At 39.7% G+C, this 18,283-nt stretch overlaps 1 protein-coding gene across 1 annotated transcript; it reads right to left on the bottom strand.

Annotated features, from left to right (window-relative positions):
- Positions 1 to 600: 600 nt before the first annotated feature.
- Positions 601 to 17,392, bottom strand: has2 (hyaluronan synthase 2). Its single transcript, XM_046400696.1, has 4 exons — positions 16,624 to 17,392; positions 7,411 to 8,037; positions 4,385 to 4,486; positions 601 to 4,273 (listed from the first exon to the last, which is right to left on the bottom strand). Exons 2-4 carry the CDS (start codon positions 8,035 to 8,037, stop codon positions 3,344 to 3,346), a joined length of 1,659 nt encoding a protein of 552 aa, XP_046256652.1. The 5' UTR covers positions 16,624 to 17,392; the 3' UTR covers positions 601 to 3,343.
- Positions 17,393 to 18,283: the final 891 nt, after the last annotated feature.

Below are 18,283 nucleotides of genomic sequence, written 5' to 3' on the forward strand. Positions count from 1 at the left end.
GGATGATATAGGCCAGATTCATTTAAAGAATAACTGACAGTTAAATAATAAATCAATTAAGAGGAGTAATTCAAATTTGACGTTTTTCAATCAATCCAAGAATTTACTCTCCCACACAACACTCTCCATGATGTTTTTTCTGCTTATAAGTGATAAGAGGATATATTTTGTGTTGATGTTGTTATTTAATGCTAGGTTAATCATGCCCTCTCTTGAGTCCAAATGGTTAATTCAAGATGAGAATGGGATATGGAAAAAATGAAAATGTTTCTCTAATTTTTTCTGCCTTGTTAGTAACCTAAACAAATGCATATTGTTTGAGCTGTTAAGTACCATAACGACTATTTAACATGATCGCTGTCCTTCAGTTTATTATGAGATATTGTACGCAGTTATTATCATCGGATGGAGTAGTATCTCACTTTGACCTCTATGAAGTAAGTGGAAGACTGGATGGAGGAAGGCAGTGCATGATGGAGGAGTGTTGCTGCCAGGGGTGGAGGGCTCAGGGCTATTCGGTGGTGGCAGGATATAGAGATTTCACAGGCAGGTCCCTGAACAAAGTAGTTAAATCTAAACTAAATGAAAACCCTGACAATGGAGAATTAAAACAATAGTTTTATTTGGCACGACACAAAAGTGCTTTATGACAACACTGCCTTTGGCATGAAACAACCTCATGATTCAAATGTTGAGATCATTCATTGAACCTCAAAATAAAATATCTCCTTGAAACTGTATTAAAATGTCACTCAGTTTTTCTTTTGTTATTATTCATTAAGGTATCTCACATATTTAAAACACATAATCTGCAGATAATCACGTATTTGTGCAAATATTTTTTAAATGTTTTGGATTAAAGTTTTCAATTTGCTTCGGCTCTCTTGCATTATAATAACATAGGAAGCACAAAATGAAAAAAAGCCTAGCCTAATTCTGTTCATATGTTGCATATATTAAAAATAAAATTAAGGGTATACGAAAGGGCATCTTAATAAGTACAGAATTCTATAATCATAAATATGCTGGTTTTCTATCTACGCACAAAGTACAAAAACACAGGTTCATCACCTCTCTTGAAATCAATAATTTATCCCTACAAATTGCATTTTTATTGTTGTTATTGCAGACAAAACCCCCAGGTTGTAAATTCACATTGTTTGGTCAGATATACAAGTCAATGTCAGAACAGTTTAAGCACAACAAATACATTTTCCCATTTTTCTTATAAAAACATGAGTGAAAATAAAGAATCTTTGGTAGCTAAGCAAAAATAGAATAAAAATGTCTATATATGAAAATGCAATGAAATACAAAGTAACATTAAGTAAACGGCTACAGCAAAGGGCCGATAAGGCAGACAGATCCAGCTTTGACTTAATAAGGAACTGGCGTATAAAAAAGGACACTTTAAATTCAATAAACAGATCATAAGTTACTTGAGACTTTTAGAATGCGTCTGTCTTTGAACGGCATCCCAACACCTTAATGCAATGCAAAGAGAACCACTGAGGTATTTCATCTCGATTACGTCAAGCATCACACTTGACAACTGGAGAGACATAAAAGTGCATAAGAATTAAACTCATGTCTGCTCCTGGTTGTCTGCAGCAAACACAGGACTTGTTTCATTCCAATATGCTGTTTCTTTCCATCAAGTGCACTCATTCACATTCCTGTCATCAGGTAGCACATTAGTGTTTTTTCTCACATTTGCTCCTTCCTTTGTAGGTGATTTAACAATGCAAGGAAGCAGAGAGAGATGTAGCCACATTACCAGTATGTGAAGAAAGGACAAGAGAGAAAATCACAAAGTCTTTGGATTGGAACATGTCCACTGTGTTTACTTCGTGGTTATCATTCAACTTGGTAGAAAGAAATACATTAACAATAATAGTGTTTTTGCAACATACAGTCATCATTAATAGTCATTTTAAAGAAAAAAGACAATTGTTTCTGTAAAAATAAACAGTCACAGCAGCAATGATACGCCATCTCTCTTTTGGTCACATGTTCACCTGGTCACCTGATCTGGTGGAGATTATATCACTTTGTAAACACTGAGAAAAAATACTGCATTCACATCATATGGGAATGACAGCAACACTTGTAAGCGTCCAGACATTCAAACACAATTGATCTGTAGCTTCATAATAACATGATTGGTAATTTCTATGGATCTTGTATTTTTTCACATTCAACTTACATATACGCAGTGAGTGATGGATTTGTATTGTTTAAAAATAGTAAATTAAGAACTGTAATGTCAAACACAATGTGCATCATACGTGCTGTTCCATACATGTGGTTAGTTGAAATAGCTGCATTATAAATACAATTATAGTGTTAATTCCCATATGACATGAGTGCAACAAAAGAAAGAGCAGCTTTCCATTTTAAAGCCCTTTCTGCACCATATCACTCTTTGTAAATCGACACTGTAGGTCTTCCTAAAGAAGATTTAAAAACACTGGAAAGATATACCAGTGTATTGCCCCCAGAACTGCCAACTTTGAACTTGTGACATTAAATTGTTAAACAGATGCAGCAAATCTTCATGTGGATTTTTCTAGAGTCAGCCTCACCTATTCATAAGATCCACAAAGACTATCCAGATTATTGCAGATTACAATTACACTAATTAGATGCTGATGATAGCCGTCACTGGTCTCTTGAAATGCTTGATGTTGCTCATTTATTTTATAGTGGAGACAGCCTTCCAGGCCAAGGTGCTGCTGTGTGGTGCTTTGGATTGCCTGTGGTCGGATAATATGTGGATTTGTTTTAAATTAGAATGTACAAAAATCAATTTGAGACACAATGATGCACTGGAAGTAAAATATTCTTACTGGTCAAGTTAAACCCCAATGGGTGAAGATAAAAATCCACAGTTTTTTTGGCTCAGATGCAAATAGACTGAAGCCCAGTGAAAATGACATGGGTAAGAGGTAGCCAACATCACAAAGCCCAGCACTCTTGCTACCAACTGCCCTATATTTAATCTTGCCATAGTAAGTTATCAAGTTTAGCTTGTTAGCTTACAGCAGCAGATCTTCACCCAGAAACGTGAGATTACAGAAATGGCAAGGTAAGCTAATTAACTAACATGCTGATGTCCCAACATAATAAATGCTATAGTTATGAATGAACAAAAAGCAGCAACTGTCATTTCTTTATTTTTTGACATTCAAGTTTGACCAAACACTCCATTTAGGTTGAACTAAACCAGTTTTGCCTCCAGAGCTGTTCTGCATGTGAAAAACATTGGTATAACATAAGAGGGTGTGAGTGAAGATGACCCAGAAAGAGACTTCAGTGGTAAATGGTGACTGCAGTCTGTAAATCATACGTCCAGCACCATATCATAGTGTTGTTCCTTCTTCCTTTTTCCACACTTATTTATGAGCACTGTATACAGCGTCAACAGTATGACCCAGTAACTGGCATAGACGACTGCCCCTATGATAAGAACAAGTTTTTCTGACTCAGGAAAGGGTTTTCTAGTTTGCTGGATTATCGTATATATAATCCCAATGAAGAGGATGGTGAACCAAACTGATATAGGAATCAGACCGATGAAATTCACCACTATTGTTTTCCTCCCAGAGGTCCCCCATCCAGACTTGTTGATTGTTGCTATTGCAAACATTTTGGCTGGCAACAGGCTTGACATGTACAGTACAGAATAGAACGACATGAACACCATGACTATGTTACCTCTGAGGCAGCTGGCAAATGATGACTTGATCAGTGCCACCGCCTGCACAATGAGTAGAAATAACAGAATATTCCAGAGCCTTCCTTGGTAGAACAGTTGAATCGCAGTGGCAATCAGGAAAAATGGGAAGAAGCCTGTGATCACAGCCTCATAAGTCATCCATAAATGATGTTTGTGGAACCACATAGAGTTGTATAGCCATTCTCTGAAATATGACTTACTCCATCGAGTTTGTTGATTGAGCCATCGCAGGTATGTGATCGGTGTCTCTGTGAGGCACTTTGATCGCGCAGTGTATTTGGTTGCATATCCAAGGCTTAGAACTCTGTTTGTGAGATGGCGGTCATCTCCAAAACTGCAGTGGGATCCCATGAAAGTTTGATTGTACCAGTCTTCAAGGAACTCTTGCAGGAGGGAGTTCCGGTACATTCCTAAAGGACCACTGATGCACTGAACGCAACCAAAGTAGGACTGGCAAGCCCGCTCAATATTGAAGGCCATCCAGTACCGCACACTGCTCAGGAAGGAGATCCATGACTCATATTTGTTTAGGATCTAGGAAGAAATTGGTCAGCAAAAATAAACAGTTGGAGTATTTTTGAATGAATATTTGTAAAACTTGTTGTTTGAAAGAAATAAGAAAATGTTCATAGATTTGTAACTAACCTGTACATCTCCTCCAACACCTCCAACCATTGGGTCTTCTTCTAGAACCTTCACCATCTCCACTGAGGATGCTGGGTCCAACATAGTGTCAGAGTCACATACCTGAATAAAACACATGAAACAATAGGTTACCTGTGTTTTAGTGCAAAAGGTAATGTGTTGCTGTCATGTCAGGCACACTGCTTGGGAAGATTTCCTTTTCCAAAATCAAAGTCCATGTTGTACAAATAGTAAAGCCCCTTGAGGCAAGGTTGTGATTTGTGATATCAGACTGTAGAGATAAAACTGACTTGACAAGACTGACTGACTAGAATCATCTTTTACATTTTACTCTCCTCCTAGTTACTCTTTCTTTTGGGACTGTAATAGGTGGACCAAAGGGAGATAAATAAAATATTTGAAACATGTTAAAGGAAATCAAGCAATTTAAAATTCTAATGGTCTGATTAACAATTAACAATATGGATAATCCCCTGCAACAAAGACCAACAGTTTAAAACTTAATCAAAACCCCTTTATCTTTCTGATGCGCTTTTTTTAAATTCTCTTTATTTTCTTCTAATGAAATGAAATGGCAATCTCTATTAACTGAACACATCTGTTAGGAGCAGGGCCTTATGATTGTAAAAAGGCATGCAACACTGTCTTTTCTTTCCCTATATGTTGAAGGAGTTGTTGTTTAAATCTCTGTTAAACAAGTGGTTTCTGACAGGCTGTAATCAGCTGCAGGTGTTAGAAATCATATCAAAGAGATTTCAAAGTCTCCACTTTGATGTTGTGATAGTAATTAGGTTACTGTTCAGTTTTAATTCAGGTTCACTGCTCAAGATCTATTACAAGTCTCTTTGTACCGTAATATCACCAGCTGAGTATTATAAAACAAATTATGTGATGACACTTTGTGTTTTGGCACAACAGTGACAGTGTCAGTTTATTTTAATATTTACACCAGAATTGTATATTACATTAATAAGAGAACCTTGACAAATATAGTTAGTGTAGTACAACTGGTCAAATTTATAGCCAAGAAGCTCTATATTTTTTTTGTGTGTGTAAAATATAGGCCCACTATTAATCCGTAATATAAAATCAGTTCATATACTGTAGCTATTGTTTCTACCACCAAGTGTCTGTTCCACAGCAAAACACACACATTAGTACTGCAGATACTATAAACCTAATAAAAAGGGAGATACATTACAATGCCACAGAATACGTTAATCTAGAATGTCATTCGGTGGTTGGTCAAGGTCTGGTGACTTTTGTCAGGTAGCCACACAGAGAAACTTTTGTTTCCTGGTGTAATTACCAACCTATTTTTCACTTAACCACTTGGCATCCAATAAAACAATGGTTCACAGCATGTGAAAGAGGTGTTTAGTCAATGTGAAATTGTCATAAAGGAAGAGAAACACACTTCCATACTGCAGAGCAGTTTCATGGATATTATTCCCAGTAGTTTAACACAATCATTAATCCATGGGGGAAAATGTCACTGGAAAGTGCAATAAATTGAATTAATACACACAACCAAGTAGAATTTAGGAAAAGGTGTGGAGTCATGTACAGCCCAAACTACGCATGTGACTGCTTTAAAGTTCAAATTACAAATCAAAGTTACATGTCTTTTGTTAAATAGCGGAATGCTAGCAAGCAAGCAAAAAGCAGAAAGTCAGCTAAATGATTCAGTATTATCTACCTAAAGCTTGCAAACTTTGTCCACTGTGAGTCATACCACATCAGATGAGGCTATGTGACCAAAACCCATGAGTATGCTGAACTGAGCAAAGGAAAGGAAAGTAAGGAAAGTGACATATCTTGTCATTGGAGGGAACTCACTCCAACGAAATTTGTTCTCTGCATTTAACCCACCCAAGTGACGTGCACACACACACAGCAAACCCGGGGCAGTGGGCGACCGCGTGCAGCGCCCGGGGAGCAGTGGGGGTTAGGTACCTTGCTCAAGGGTACCTCAGCCATGGACACCGGGAATCGAACCAGCGATCCACCGGTTACGGGTCCGACACCCTAACCGCTGATCCACGACTGCCCCACAAAGGTGGGTGTTAGTGCTTAGGACTTTTTGAAGGCACATGTTTTATCTCTCTTTCAGAAGTTACATTATGTTGCTTTGGTGGGGAAAAAAAACTATGTTCTTTCTTCTATGGTTCTTGCATGACTATTTATCAGTCTCCACATCTGACCATGGTTGTAACATATACTGCCTACAGGATAAAAACATTCTTCCTGGTGCTTCATCAGCTTGTGTGTTGCCAAGCTTGGCATTGCGGTTAATGCTTTAGCTCCTGTTTACATTCTAAGCCACACTACCACACAATGTTAACATTATTAAACTGTAGCAGCCAGCCATACACCCTGGGGAATTGGCTTTTTCAAGGATATAATTTAAGTGTCATTAACATACACTGAGATTATTATTGTTTCACTGATTTTCGCTGACAATAGTGTTTACAGACCAACAGAAACAGCTGTCTTACTGAAATTAAACTTTGAGCTTTTTGAGAGTTGGCAAAATTAAACCAATCTTTAATATATTTTTTCGACCTCAATACCATTCATGTCGATGATGTAACAATCTGGTTTGTGAAACAGATCTGTTATTACACATAAACATCAGCTACTTCTGCCATTTTTAGTGCTACATTTCACTACATGATACACACAGCCACAGTCCCTCTAATAGCAACACAAAAGAGTCTTTGTGGACCCCATGTTTATCTTGACAGCCCTCCAACCCCCCCGCAGCCATCTCTTTCTCCATCTCTCCTTCTCTTCCCCTCCCATCTATCTTCAGCTCATACTTCAGTCATCTGTCCTTGTCTTACGTGTGTGTGTGTGTGTGTGTGTGTACATCCACAAAGATATTTACACGTGCACATATTATTGAATATCTTAGCTGTTAGTGTCATTTCCACTATCAATCCTTTTCTCCTTTCATCACTCCTTTATTTTGTTTTTCATTTCAACCTATCTGTTAATATTTATTTCTAGTTTTACTGATTTACCTGCACATAGTCCACGCTCCTCCCCAGTGCTTTGAAGGGGGTATACATGACCTCTCTCTTCCCTCCCCACTTCTGCATGATGCACACACACTTGTTGCTCAGCATGAGCCTGGAGATATGCTGAATGCTCTCAGTATAGCTCTCATCCGTCTCTTCAGGCGCTCTGTGGTGAAAGTTACTCCGCCAGACATATGTGGCTGATTTGTCCCGTCCCATGACCTCTTTAAAAATATCCATCATATACATGTCATCCTCTGAGTTCCCATCGATTACCATGATCACTTTGATCCCTGGGTATGTCAGCCTCTTCACCGACACCAGGCATTTCCTCAGGTAGTTTGGGTCCTCTTGATATGCTGCAATGCACAGCGCCAAGGATTTGTTCAGTTTGATGGGCGTCTCTAAGGACCGCCGCATGTTTCTGTGTTCTAAGAGTGCAAAGAGGCTCTGGATAATGAGGTGGATGACCAAGATGGCACCATACAGGCCGAAGGATAGGTGATTTTGGGCTGTGGTGAAGAACTGGTAGCCCATGATGTAGGCTGTGGAGATTCCCACCAGAAGGGACACACCAAACATGGTGGTCCCAAATATCCGCAGGTAGGTGAGCACCCTCTGACACCTCATCTACGAGCAGAATGTAGAGAAAAGGGGTTACATTTAGTCAGTATAGAACAAAACTTAGATATCTTTTTAGGTATATCAAACAACAAGAAGGAAGTGACTTCCTGCAAACATCGGATGACGACACTGTGATTTGGGGAAGATGAAAAAGAAAACATTCATGTTCACATGTTTAATTAGGAGCTATAGACAGGCTTATCCACTTTTCAGCCTGCTCTTCTATAGCATGCATAACCTTGTTTTATTACAACTAACCAAGGCAGAGAAAGCAGTAAAGTTTCTTCCCCCTTTGCTTACACTCTCTCTCCCCTCTCCTTCCCTCCACCCCTCCCCAAAATCCCTGTCTAAATGTCAAACAGTTCTGAGTAGCCGATTGTTCCCGCTCTCTTTTAGTGTGGGTGGGCGCACATTACAAGATTTCTTGACCTAATTAACACACAAGCCGGCTGCCCCTGCCAAACGTCCAAGCTGCAAGTGCTCTCTAAATGCCTGAGAGAAACTATTATATATTTTTTTTCTTCTGTACTGTAAAGAAGGGGTTCAAAACCATTTTCAGACAAGCATTCCATATAAGGACCTCTGATCGAGAATACTCTGTGCATTTTTATGGGGAGACCAATGAAGAACATGCCACACTTTTGTGTCTGAACTCTGACAGTCTTTTATAAACCTGAATTCCTGCTGAAGAAAATCTTCTGCTTAAAATCCTGACGTTTGTTTCCAGCCCTCATTATGTTGCTACCGCCATCTGTTTGGCAGACCAACTGAGACCCACTCAGCGTGGCTCAGCCCGGCTCAACGCGAAAGGGGACCACCCTGTGATGTCATCTGTTTATATCTCCGTGGGAAGAAGAGGACAAGAGCTTTTTAGATTTTCTAATGTTGCACGTGTGCTTCTTTCCCTCTGTGACTCCCTTAGAAAGTGTTAAGAAAAAAAATCTTTTTTTTTATTAAATACAAAGATAAAGATTTACAGTGAAGAGATGGAGAGTATGACATTATATTACATTATAAGCATTGTGAAAAAATATGTTTTTATGCATATTGTTTTTTCTTTTTCTTTTTTTTTTTTACATCAAAGGGAGTTTGACACTTTGAAAATATGAAGTTCAAAATATGAGTCTTTGGTCACTGAGTCACTGTGGCACCCCCCTGTGGAGGTATCAAGCAGCATTTTAAAGATTTTAAAAGATAATTTATTTTTGAAACATACAAACAATTCATATTATTGCATATGTCATCATCTTGTACTATTACTATGTAAGTTATAAGTATAAGTTTAGTCGAGACAAGCACAAGGCCCAGCAGTGTTTATGATCCGGCAGGAGTTCTGCACACCACACCTAAACATTCAAGACAGATGGAGGGAGGGAGAGAGTAATACACAGAGAGAAAAAGAGAAAGAAATGTAAAGGGAGAATGAGAAGATAAGGCAGGCCCAGAGACAAAGAAAAAGAAAGTAGCTTAAAGGAGATAACAGTGAAAACAAGTCAAGACAGATACCAGGGAACACTTGAGAGAAAAAGAAAGCAAGACACACTGACATAGTATAAAAGCAGAGAGAGAGAGAGAGAGAAAGAAAGAAAGAGAAAGAGAGACTAGTTGGGGGAGACAAGGACAAACACACACTCCTTGGCTCAAACATAATGCCTTGTTCATTTGATCGTTGGATGAGAAGGCCACAACCAGTATAGCAGGCCTCCTCTGGCACGTGGCAAAGCTCTTAACGTCAGCCGCTCATTTACAAGACCCCCGACACACACACACACACATACACACACACACGCACACACACATATACACACAAATGCACATATACATGCACACACACATATACACACAAATGCACATATAAAAGCTTATTATAAGAGAGAGCGAGAGTCTGTAAAAATGCACATTTTAATTGTTTCACCTCCTTTAGTTTGCGCACATGTGTATGTGAGTCTATAATGTCTCAACTATATAAGGTAGTGCAGAAGAAACTCTTTCACCTTGACTTTCTGCATCAACTTTGAATGAACTCAGTCACTGCTTTCACCATAAATGTGCCATCAGAATACCTAATGGTTTGTAAATGTTTGGTGTAGATTAAAAATCTTTGGTATCAGGAGAGGAAGTCCTCACAAGTCTTTTGCCATACCCCCCTGAGTAGGCTACGATGGGACTAAAGCAGACAGACACATTCACACCAACTAGGTATTTACAGTTTCCACTTCACCTGCTTGTGTTTGGGCTTTCAGAGGTAATGAGAGAACACGGAGGAAAGCCTGCAGACATGTGGAGAACATGCAAACTCCAAACTGCCTTTGTTGCATTTTGACTGCTTGTTTATTTGTGATTTGCACTTAATTGACATGAAGTGCTTGCTCTGGTCAAACATTTGTGGTTAAAACGCAAAACCAAACTGGGAAACTCAATACAGCTCTTGATGCACAGGCATAAAGTGCTTTTTTTCTCATTTTAGACCAACCAATTGCTGCCAAATGTGGTCAGTTTTTTGAATTCAAGTGATTAAGTTCAAAGAGGCGCAGTGCAGACAGTGCCTCTTTGCTCTTTGTCTCATACACCCTTATGGGAGTGTGATCCAATGCAAGACAAAGAATTATCTCAGACTGCAGAAAGATTAACTACAGACTAAAAACCAGTTATGATGGTCATCCAATCTTCACCCTGGTCCCTGGGAGGTAATCCCTCTAATCCCTATCTGTGTCAGTGAAGGTGTCATTAACATATGGGGATGTTGTCACTTTGGAGCAGTATGTATGTGTACAGTATTTCAGCATGTGTGTGTGACTTGGAGGTGCACATGTGGATGATATCACCACAGCTTTCTTTTTGTTTTTGTTTCTTCGTGCAATGTGTGTGATAGAACCCTGTAGAATCTCCTGGCCTTTGGTGTGTGTGTGTGTGTGTGTGTGCATGTGTGTGTATGTCCAACCCTATGGTGACCTTGCGCTGGATATTTTAGCAGCCTCACTGTGACATCATTAACAGTCTCTTGAGTAAATCTCCCAGTGGATCTGAGTCAGGGATAATATTTCAATAATGTTAGGTCTTGCATGGATGGAGAAGAAATGGCAGGTTAGCAGAGAAATGAATCAAGGAGAGAATGAATGAACAAATAGTTTCATATATTTGACTAGCTAGCAAAATATGTCCAGGCACCATCCATTGAGCAAGGCACTGCAAGGCACTCCAACTGCAACAGAAATTGTAATTGTTGCTGTGTGACTGTGGTACAGGAAATCTCTGGATTCTATATCGCATTTGACTGATATGATGTGATTTCATAACCATATCTGATATGAATAGATCGTGCAGACTGAACTTAAACTAACTGACATTTTTAGCTTAGTTATGTTGTTTTACCATCTGTACAGCATAAATTTACTGAAATCTTTATCACACATACACATAGTTTAAACATTCATGCATTTTTGTTTAACATCTGTATAATATGCAAGACATAATTGGCAGTCAGTGGTTAGTGATAAAAAGCCATTCTAGCAGCTCTGTACTTATAGACAGTAATGTTTTGAGCCAAATGTAACTGTCAGAATGCTATCATGCTCACATTGATGGTGCTATCATGCTGACATTTAGCAAGTATGTTTATACCATGTTCACCATTTTAACTTAGCATATTGGCATATTAGCATTTGCTAATTAGCTATAAATAAATCGTACATCTGAGTGTTTTGTCATACATCCAAGCGTTGGAGAAACCAAAAGTCTGACGTGATGATGGTATTAGATGAAAATTTAAGGGATGATCAGATGATTAGACTACAGCCCAGTCAGGTGGGTTACCACAAATCTAACTTTGTGGTGCTATTCAGTCTTTAATATTTCTACATATAATTGTGTGTGTCCAAACTTTGGATTAGGAATATTAGTGGTCCTGCTGTGTGGGGAACTAAAGGAAATATCTTTCCCCATTTTGGCCCTTAAGTATAATAAGTCCTTTAGTATAGCTGGGAATCACCACATGCTGAAATAACTTTTATGCATGTTACGTAACAGTGGATAGTTTTCAGATATACATAGTGAGTCTCACTGGCCACGTGCAAATATGTTAGCTAAACATGATGTGTCTGGTGTGTGTGCATTCCAGTGTGCATAGGTGTGCACAAAAAAGACATATGTGTATGAGTGTGTGTCTGCACACAGGAAGAGATGGGAAAAGACTAAATTCACAGGAGAGCAGTAGAATCCCTGTCAGCAGGGTCTCAGTTCCAAGGCCTGTGTTAGAACATAAAATGTAGCAAGGCTCACCACACTGTGTGTGTGTGTGTGTGTCTTTATACATAGCACTATATGTGTATGTGCATTTTGTGTGCTATTACTGTGAGTTCTACACGGGCAGTATCATTCAGAAGCAAAGCTGAAACAGACATAAAGCTTACATCTTTATGCTAATGTGACTCAGCAGTCAGTGGCTGGAAGTGTGCCATTCACAACTCAGCAGCTCTGGCCAGATGAGTGTCATTCACAAATCAAACTTTAATAACCCCATGGAAGAGTGAATAGTTGAGTCAGCTCACACTTGTATACAGTATAAGACTTAGAAGGGGCTATAATTGAATAAACGGATAAAAGCTAATTAAGATATATTAATAATATTTATAGTTCACTAAAAACAGATTAGTTGGTTTTGATCCACTAAAGAAAATATCTGAATAAGTTTATGTTATCACCCAGACAGATACAAGAAAACCAGATGTGCTGAGGTCATGCACACCTTCGAAATCTCCAAGGCATGACGTTCTGCCAAAGCAAAACACATACATGCAAACATGCAGAGATACATGACATGAAATTTGAACAAGCAATGCATACAGCAAACTTGTATGTACACTTGTTTGTGGGCTAGAGAGGATATGAGCTGGCCAGGCCTGAATAAAGTCAGGATGCATCTTAAAAGCATTACATGTGGAGATAGCCCTCATGACGGTGGTTGTAGCAGGATGTAGGAAAGGCTCACGTGTTCCTAAGCAGATGATGAAGCAGAGCAGATGGAGCAGCTGGGAATGACTCGAGAGTTGGCTGCTGACTTTGGCAAGGCACACTCAAGGCTGTTTGGTTACTTCCTGCTCACTTTCTTGAACTATTTTCTTGCATGACAGAAATTCGTTCTTTTCATTTAAGGTTTAAAAACTTTGGTGACTATTTGCTCTGGTATGAATGAACTCTAAAGGTCTGAAGTTGCTGATCCTCCTCACTCCTCCCCTTTCTCCTCCTCTTCCACCTTCCTCTCATCAATCCTCCATGTGGCCACAGCATGCAGTTGTTGTGGGAGCGTTGTCATTATAAGAACCAGAGCTAAACAGTAACACCACCCACTGCGCCACAGTGCACTATTCCTTACACGATTGGAATCATGTGGTCACGGCCCAAACTGGCAACGGTACAGTGTTACAACATTACAAGGGAGTTGACTTTTACATCCCTCTTTTCCTCCATCCTCCACTGTCTCTTTATTTCCTCGCCTTCTGTGAGCTATTAGAATCAGGTGTGCTGCGGCTCTTACTGGCACAGAAAAAACACCTTTAAGCATTTTAGTACCTTTCACTTTTGAGCACCATCCCCTTTTCTTTTGACCACAACAGTTGTGGTCGTATCAGAAAGGGAAAGTGATATTTATTTTAGTATTTTGGTATGTGCCTCCTTTAGACTCCTCCCTTACTGTCTTTTTGTGAATGAGCTGAAGGAAGTGTTGCAACAGTACTAGATGAAGAGAGGAAGAGATTTAAAATGAGTTGGAGGTCTCCAGTATTCAGTGAGAAAGGAGAGGGTTAGGGAAGCTACTGAGGAAATGAGCGAGGGGTGGATGGCAGGCACCAAGAGGAGGAGGGGGGAAAAAGACTGGGGGCACGCTGGTGGAATTGGCTCAGTTCACTGCCAGCTGAGGCACTGGACTAATGCCACTGTGGCAGCCTCCAATACTTTAAGCCAAATTACAGATGTGACTCCATCGAAAATCCCTCCCCCTAGTGAAACTCCTCTGTCCAGTTATTGCTTTGGTTTTCCTCCTTAATACTGCATTTTCACAATGACAGAGCAGGTGATTTAATTTAAGTGGTTTCTCCTGCCTCTAAAGAGAAAATTTCTGCAACAAAATCTTTCAAATTCTTTCTCCTTTTATGAATATAGCCAGTGTCTGTCGTCCTGTTGATCCAGCACTTTCACTTATCTGACTACACACTGTTATCAGCAGTGCTCTAAAATAACTGCTATTCTGTATTATCATGGCTAACCACAGCTAAGAGATAACATGAGAGACGAACCCACCGAATGGATGAAAGAAGAGACGCCTGGAGTATATTAAGGAAGAAAGAAAGGACGTGAAAATACAGCGTGTGGGTAAATTTATGGTATGCTATGACACCTAGGCCTATGCGTTAGCGTTGGCTTCAGCCTTCCTTTTGAGACTCTGTGACTCAGTATGAGGTAGTGGGAATCTAACTCAGGACTTCACTAACATCCAATTTTTCATTTTTACTGGCTGGCTGTAGTGCCACTTCACTGCTACTTTACCAAGGCAATCTGGAAAAAAGTGTGGCATTAATGCAGAATAGATGAGGTAGGTGGTGGTACTGGTGTTGTGTATTTGGGAGGGGCTGCAAATATGCTCTCCTAACTTCAGTAGTTATACCTTGCCCCAAGGCTCTATAGACTCAAGGACCCTTGCTGTGAGCAGTAATGGCACGTGAGACTTGTTGTGTGCTCTAATGGAGACCAGTCATGGAATGCCTTCCTCTGTTAAGCTGTAAACTGTGCTGTGTGCTGTGTGGAAGAACATCCTGTAATGATGAGTCTGCAGTGTACTGCATCACTGTGTCACCCACTGAAGAGTGAAATAAGAGTTGCTTCTTTTTTGTGGGGGCATACGTGGTTATCTGTTCGCCTTCATGGACAACCCAGACTGCTGCACATAAGAGTTTAAGCTCTGTTGTGGAATTTAATGTTCCAGTAACAGACACCACAGATGGATTGCCTTCCTGACTGCAGCATACTAAGCCCCATACTAAGCAGAGGACCTACCTCGAGGGCTGAGATCAGGGTCAGTATGTTGGTATTAGTCTGGATGTATATGTGCATTGAGAGAAGGTCCACACAGGCAATGAGGATTAGCTATGCTACTTTAAAAGTTTCTCCACAGGTACAGTAACACTGAGCATATTTCTAAACGATGCGCTTGTGGGTAGATTAACAGTACTGCAGAATAAAAAGTAACGTGAAAACGAAAAAAAACAGTTTTTACATAAATATACCAAGATAAAGATGTGTTAAACTTTCACATATCTGAGATACTGTTAAGAAAGCGTCCCATCAAATGAGGGCCTGTCTCACTGATATAGTAACACTGACAGTGGACTAAATGCTTCACTTCTTACAGTGAATCCAGCTTGCACTGTGTAGAAATTAAAATGCTCCCTGAACAGATAACCCAGGCCAGTAGGAACCAGAGTGCATGTGTGGGATAGAAACTGTTCTCTACAATATAGATAAATGACAGGAATGCACAGACATCCAACTCACAGATGGGCATTCCTTGTGAGGCTTTTACATGAGCCAACAGGGGTTTGAGCAGACTGAGAGGTCAGAGTAGGCGGATAGAGGAAGACAGTATGTCAAAGGAGTGTGACAGATGCTCATTTGCATTTATTTATTTGTGTGTAATATGTATAAAGCCAGCAGCGAGCAAGAAATGTGTAAACATTATGTTTGAAGGGCACCACGTGTGGGTATGATTTCGGTCATGCTGGCATGCATCTACACATTTCTGATCCCTAGCACAACAAACTGAGTGAACTGCTGAAGATTTCAGTAAATGTTTGCCACTACTACCCAGTACCTCACCGTACAATACTATCAACATTTACTAAACCAATGTCGAAAACGTTGATATTGAGCATCAAATTGCGCGCTCCAAACATAAGGCATGCTGCACATGTCCAAATCCAGCCTTCCTATTGGCTCATAAATCTCAAAGAATGACGTACGGGTTGCGACGTCATCAATTTAGCTTATTCTCAGGTTACAATAACTGGCTTTATGTGTACGATCAACTTGTAATTTGTAATGTGTAATTTTATCAGTTTAGGAGACTAGTCTTGGCGGATCACACACATTTCCACAACTGGCACTGCAGGACAAGGAGGAATGCACATATTTATGCCAATTTGGACAAATTGAACTTGTAAGACACACATTTTCCACATCTGTGAAGGAAAAAAAGACGCAACTGCTCTTCAATTTCAAAATTTCCAGAAATGCCATGCGCGTTTTACGCACAACTCGTTAAGGCACATGAACAGAAAAAAAAAACTCTCGAGTGACAGCTGGCAAGCCTCCCAGCTTTAAGTATCACTCCGTTTATTTACCTTAAATACTAAGTATTTAAAATTATGACAGAAAAACTATTTTTTAAATGTATTGAAATGGGAGTTTGGAGAATCAGGATGTCTGAAAAGTAAAACTTTTTAATACAATCAGTTTTTAAACCACTTTTGGAATATGACTGCCTGTCTGTCTATCACTGCCTGGCTGAATGGTCACCGGACCAAGTGGTCACTGGCCGCCTACCTTGAAGCAGCTGTTGCCCTCTCGTTCGTCCTTGAGGAAGGATGCGGTCAACTCCGGTGGCTCTGGTACCGCTCCGCTGGGAGGAAAAGTCTCGGAAAAGTTTCAGACGACACTTGTGTAGCAATGAGTCTCATGAATCCGCTGCTGCTCCTCATTTATAAAGAAATGAAATCAGATTCACGCACGTTCCTCTCAGCTGGACGCACAATCTTGAGCGCCAAGATTCCTTGACTCTAGTTTTCAACAGTCTGTCTGTAGTCACTAAATATGCAGCGCACGCAGCTTAGGTGTACAAACACAAACACCATGTCAAGTCAACTTTGGCTTCATTAATATATAAAAAATATAAATAGAAAGTAAATTAATGAAATATTTTTTCCATCAATTTCAAATTGTTTCATTCATATTTTAAAAGTTTCTAAATGTTCCAAAAAAAGCTACAAACTTTAGCAGCTTCAATCACAGGCTACTGACACAGAAAAGAAAAAAAAAAAGTTTCCAGCACTGACTCCAACAATCAAATATGAGTCAGATAATTTCAATTTTGCTGTCTTGTGGGGCATGTAGGTAAGTAATGCTAAAGTTCCCCCAAGCATCCAGGTTACACAGTTCGTTGAGAAGTGGCCAGAAGTCTCTCTGCCACTGCTGTCTAATGCCTTCCAGACGGCTGTGTATGAAGCCTCCTTTATGGCTGCAGCGGCTCCCAAACCCCCTTTACCGGGCTACAACAGATTGGCGTGTTGTTTTAATAAGAGGGAATGGTTCGGGGGGCATAAGGAGGAGCGAGAGAAGAGAGAGAGAGAGAGAGAGAGAGAGAGAGAGAGAGACAGAGATTGGCTGTCCATATTCCTGTTCAAGGATTATGGCATGTTCCTGAGAGACAGTTAAAGCTACAACTTTATTTAGTCTTTAGATACTCTTGTACATGTGAAAACTGGCACAGCCCAAAGTTTAGTCCTGAGTTTGGATTAATGAGTGATGCTTCACATTGAAAATGATGCACAAATCAGACTCTGAAACATCCGAGCAGAAGGGAACAGCTGGAGTGAGGAAAAGAACCCAAACATTCATCTGCATAAGACATGCACATTTGCATCTATAAGCTGCAATTTGAACTTGATGGAATTTCAGTCATTTCATTGATTCTGGAGAGTGCAGTTTCCGAGTTTGACCAGCAGGCAGTGCTGTGTAATACAGGACAGAGAGTCAGAGATCTAAAACGCACAGTAGCTCCTCTGAATAGCAATCTAAAGGGAATATCCAACCAAAACCAGGACTCGAGTTACTCTTGTACAACATGAGTCAAAGAGTGTTTGCTGTCATGAGCAGGAACTCTGCCATCTGCCATATTACTCGGAAACTGGGAATTTAGTGATTTGAATTATAAAGAAACAAAGCTGAACATTTACAGCCGTAAATGTACATGTGGAGTTTGTAAATACTTTTCTTAAAAGCAAATCAGTATCAAATGATGAAATGTGGGCGGGTTTAAACAAGTCAGTCGGTGCCGCTTTGTTGAGCTAATGATTAGAATTTCTGAACCAAATTTTCCATTATCCAAAAAAACTGAATGTAATTATTGTACGTTATAAATGAATTATAAATAAATAAAACTGACAGACGTTTGGCAATATTAACTCAGTGGCTTTTGCTCATAATG

Source organism: Scatophagus argus, chromosome 9 (assembly GCF_020382885.2).
Source record: "Scatophagus argus isolate fScaArg1 chromosome 9, fScaArg1.pri, whole genome shotgun sequence".
Taxonomy (NCBI): Eukaryota; Metazoa; Chordata; class Actinopteri; family Scatophagidae; genus Scatophagus; species Scatophagus argus.

Bases quoted from the DNA above. Each gene is read 5' to 3' on its own strand.
- has2 (XM_046400696.1), bottom strand. From the start codon at position 8,037: ATGAGGTGTCAGAGGGTGCTCACCTACCTGCGGATATTTGGGACCACC. The intron at 4,487-7,410 runs GTAAATCAGTAA...TGTTTTATTCAG, and splicing joins GGAGCGTGGACTATGTGCAG to GTATGTGACTCTGACACTAT. The intron at 4,274-4,384 runs GTTAGTTACAAA...ATTTCTTCCTAG, and splicing joins GTGTTGGAGGAGATGTACAG to ATCCTAAACAAATATGAGTC.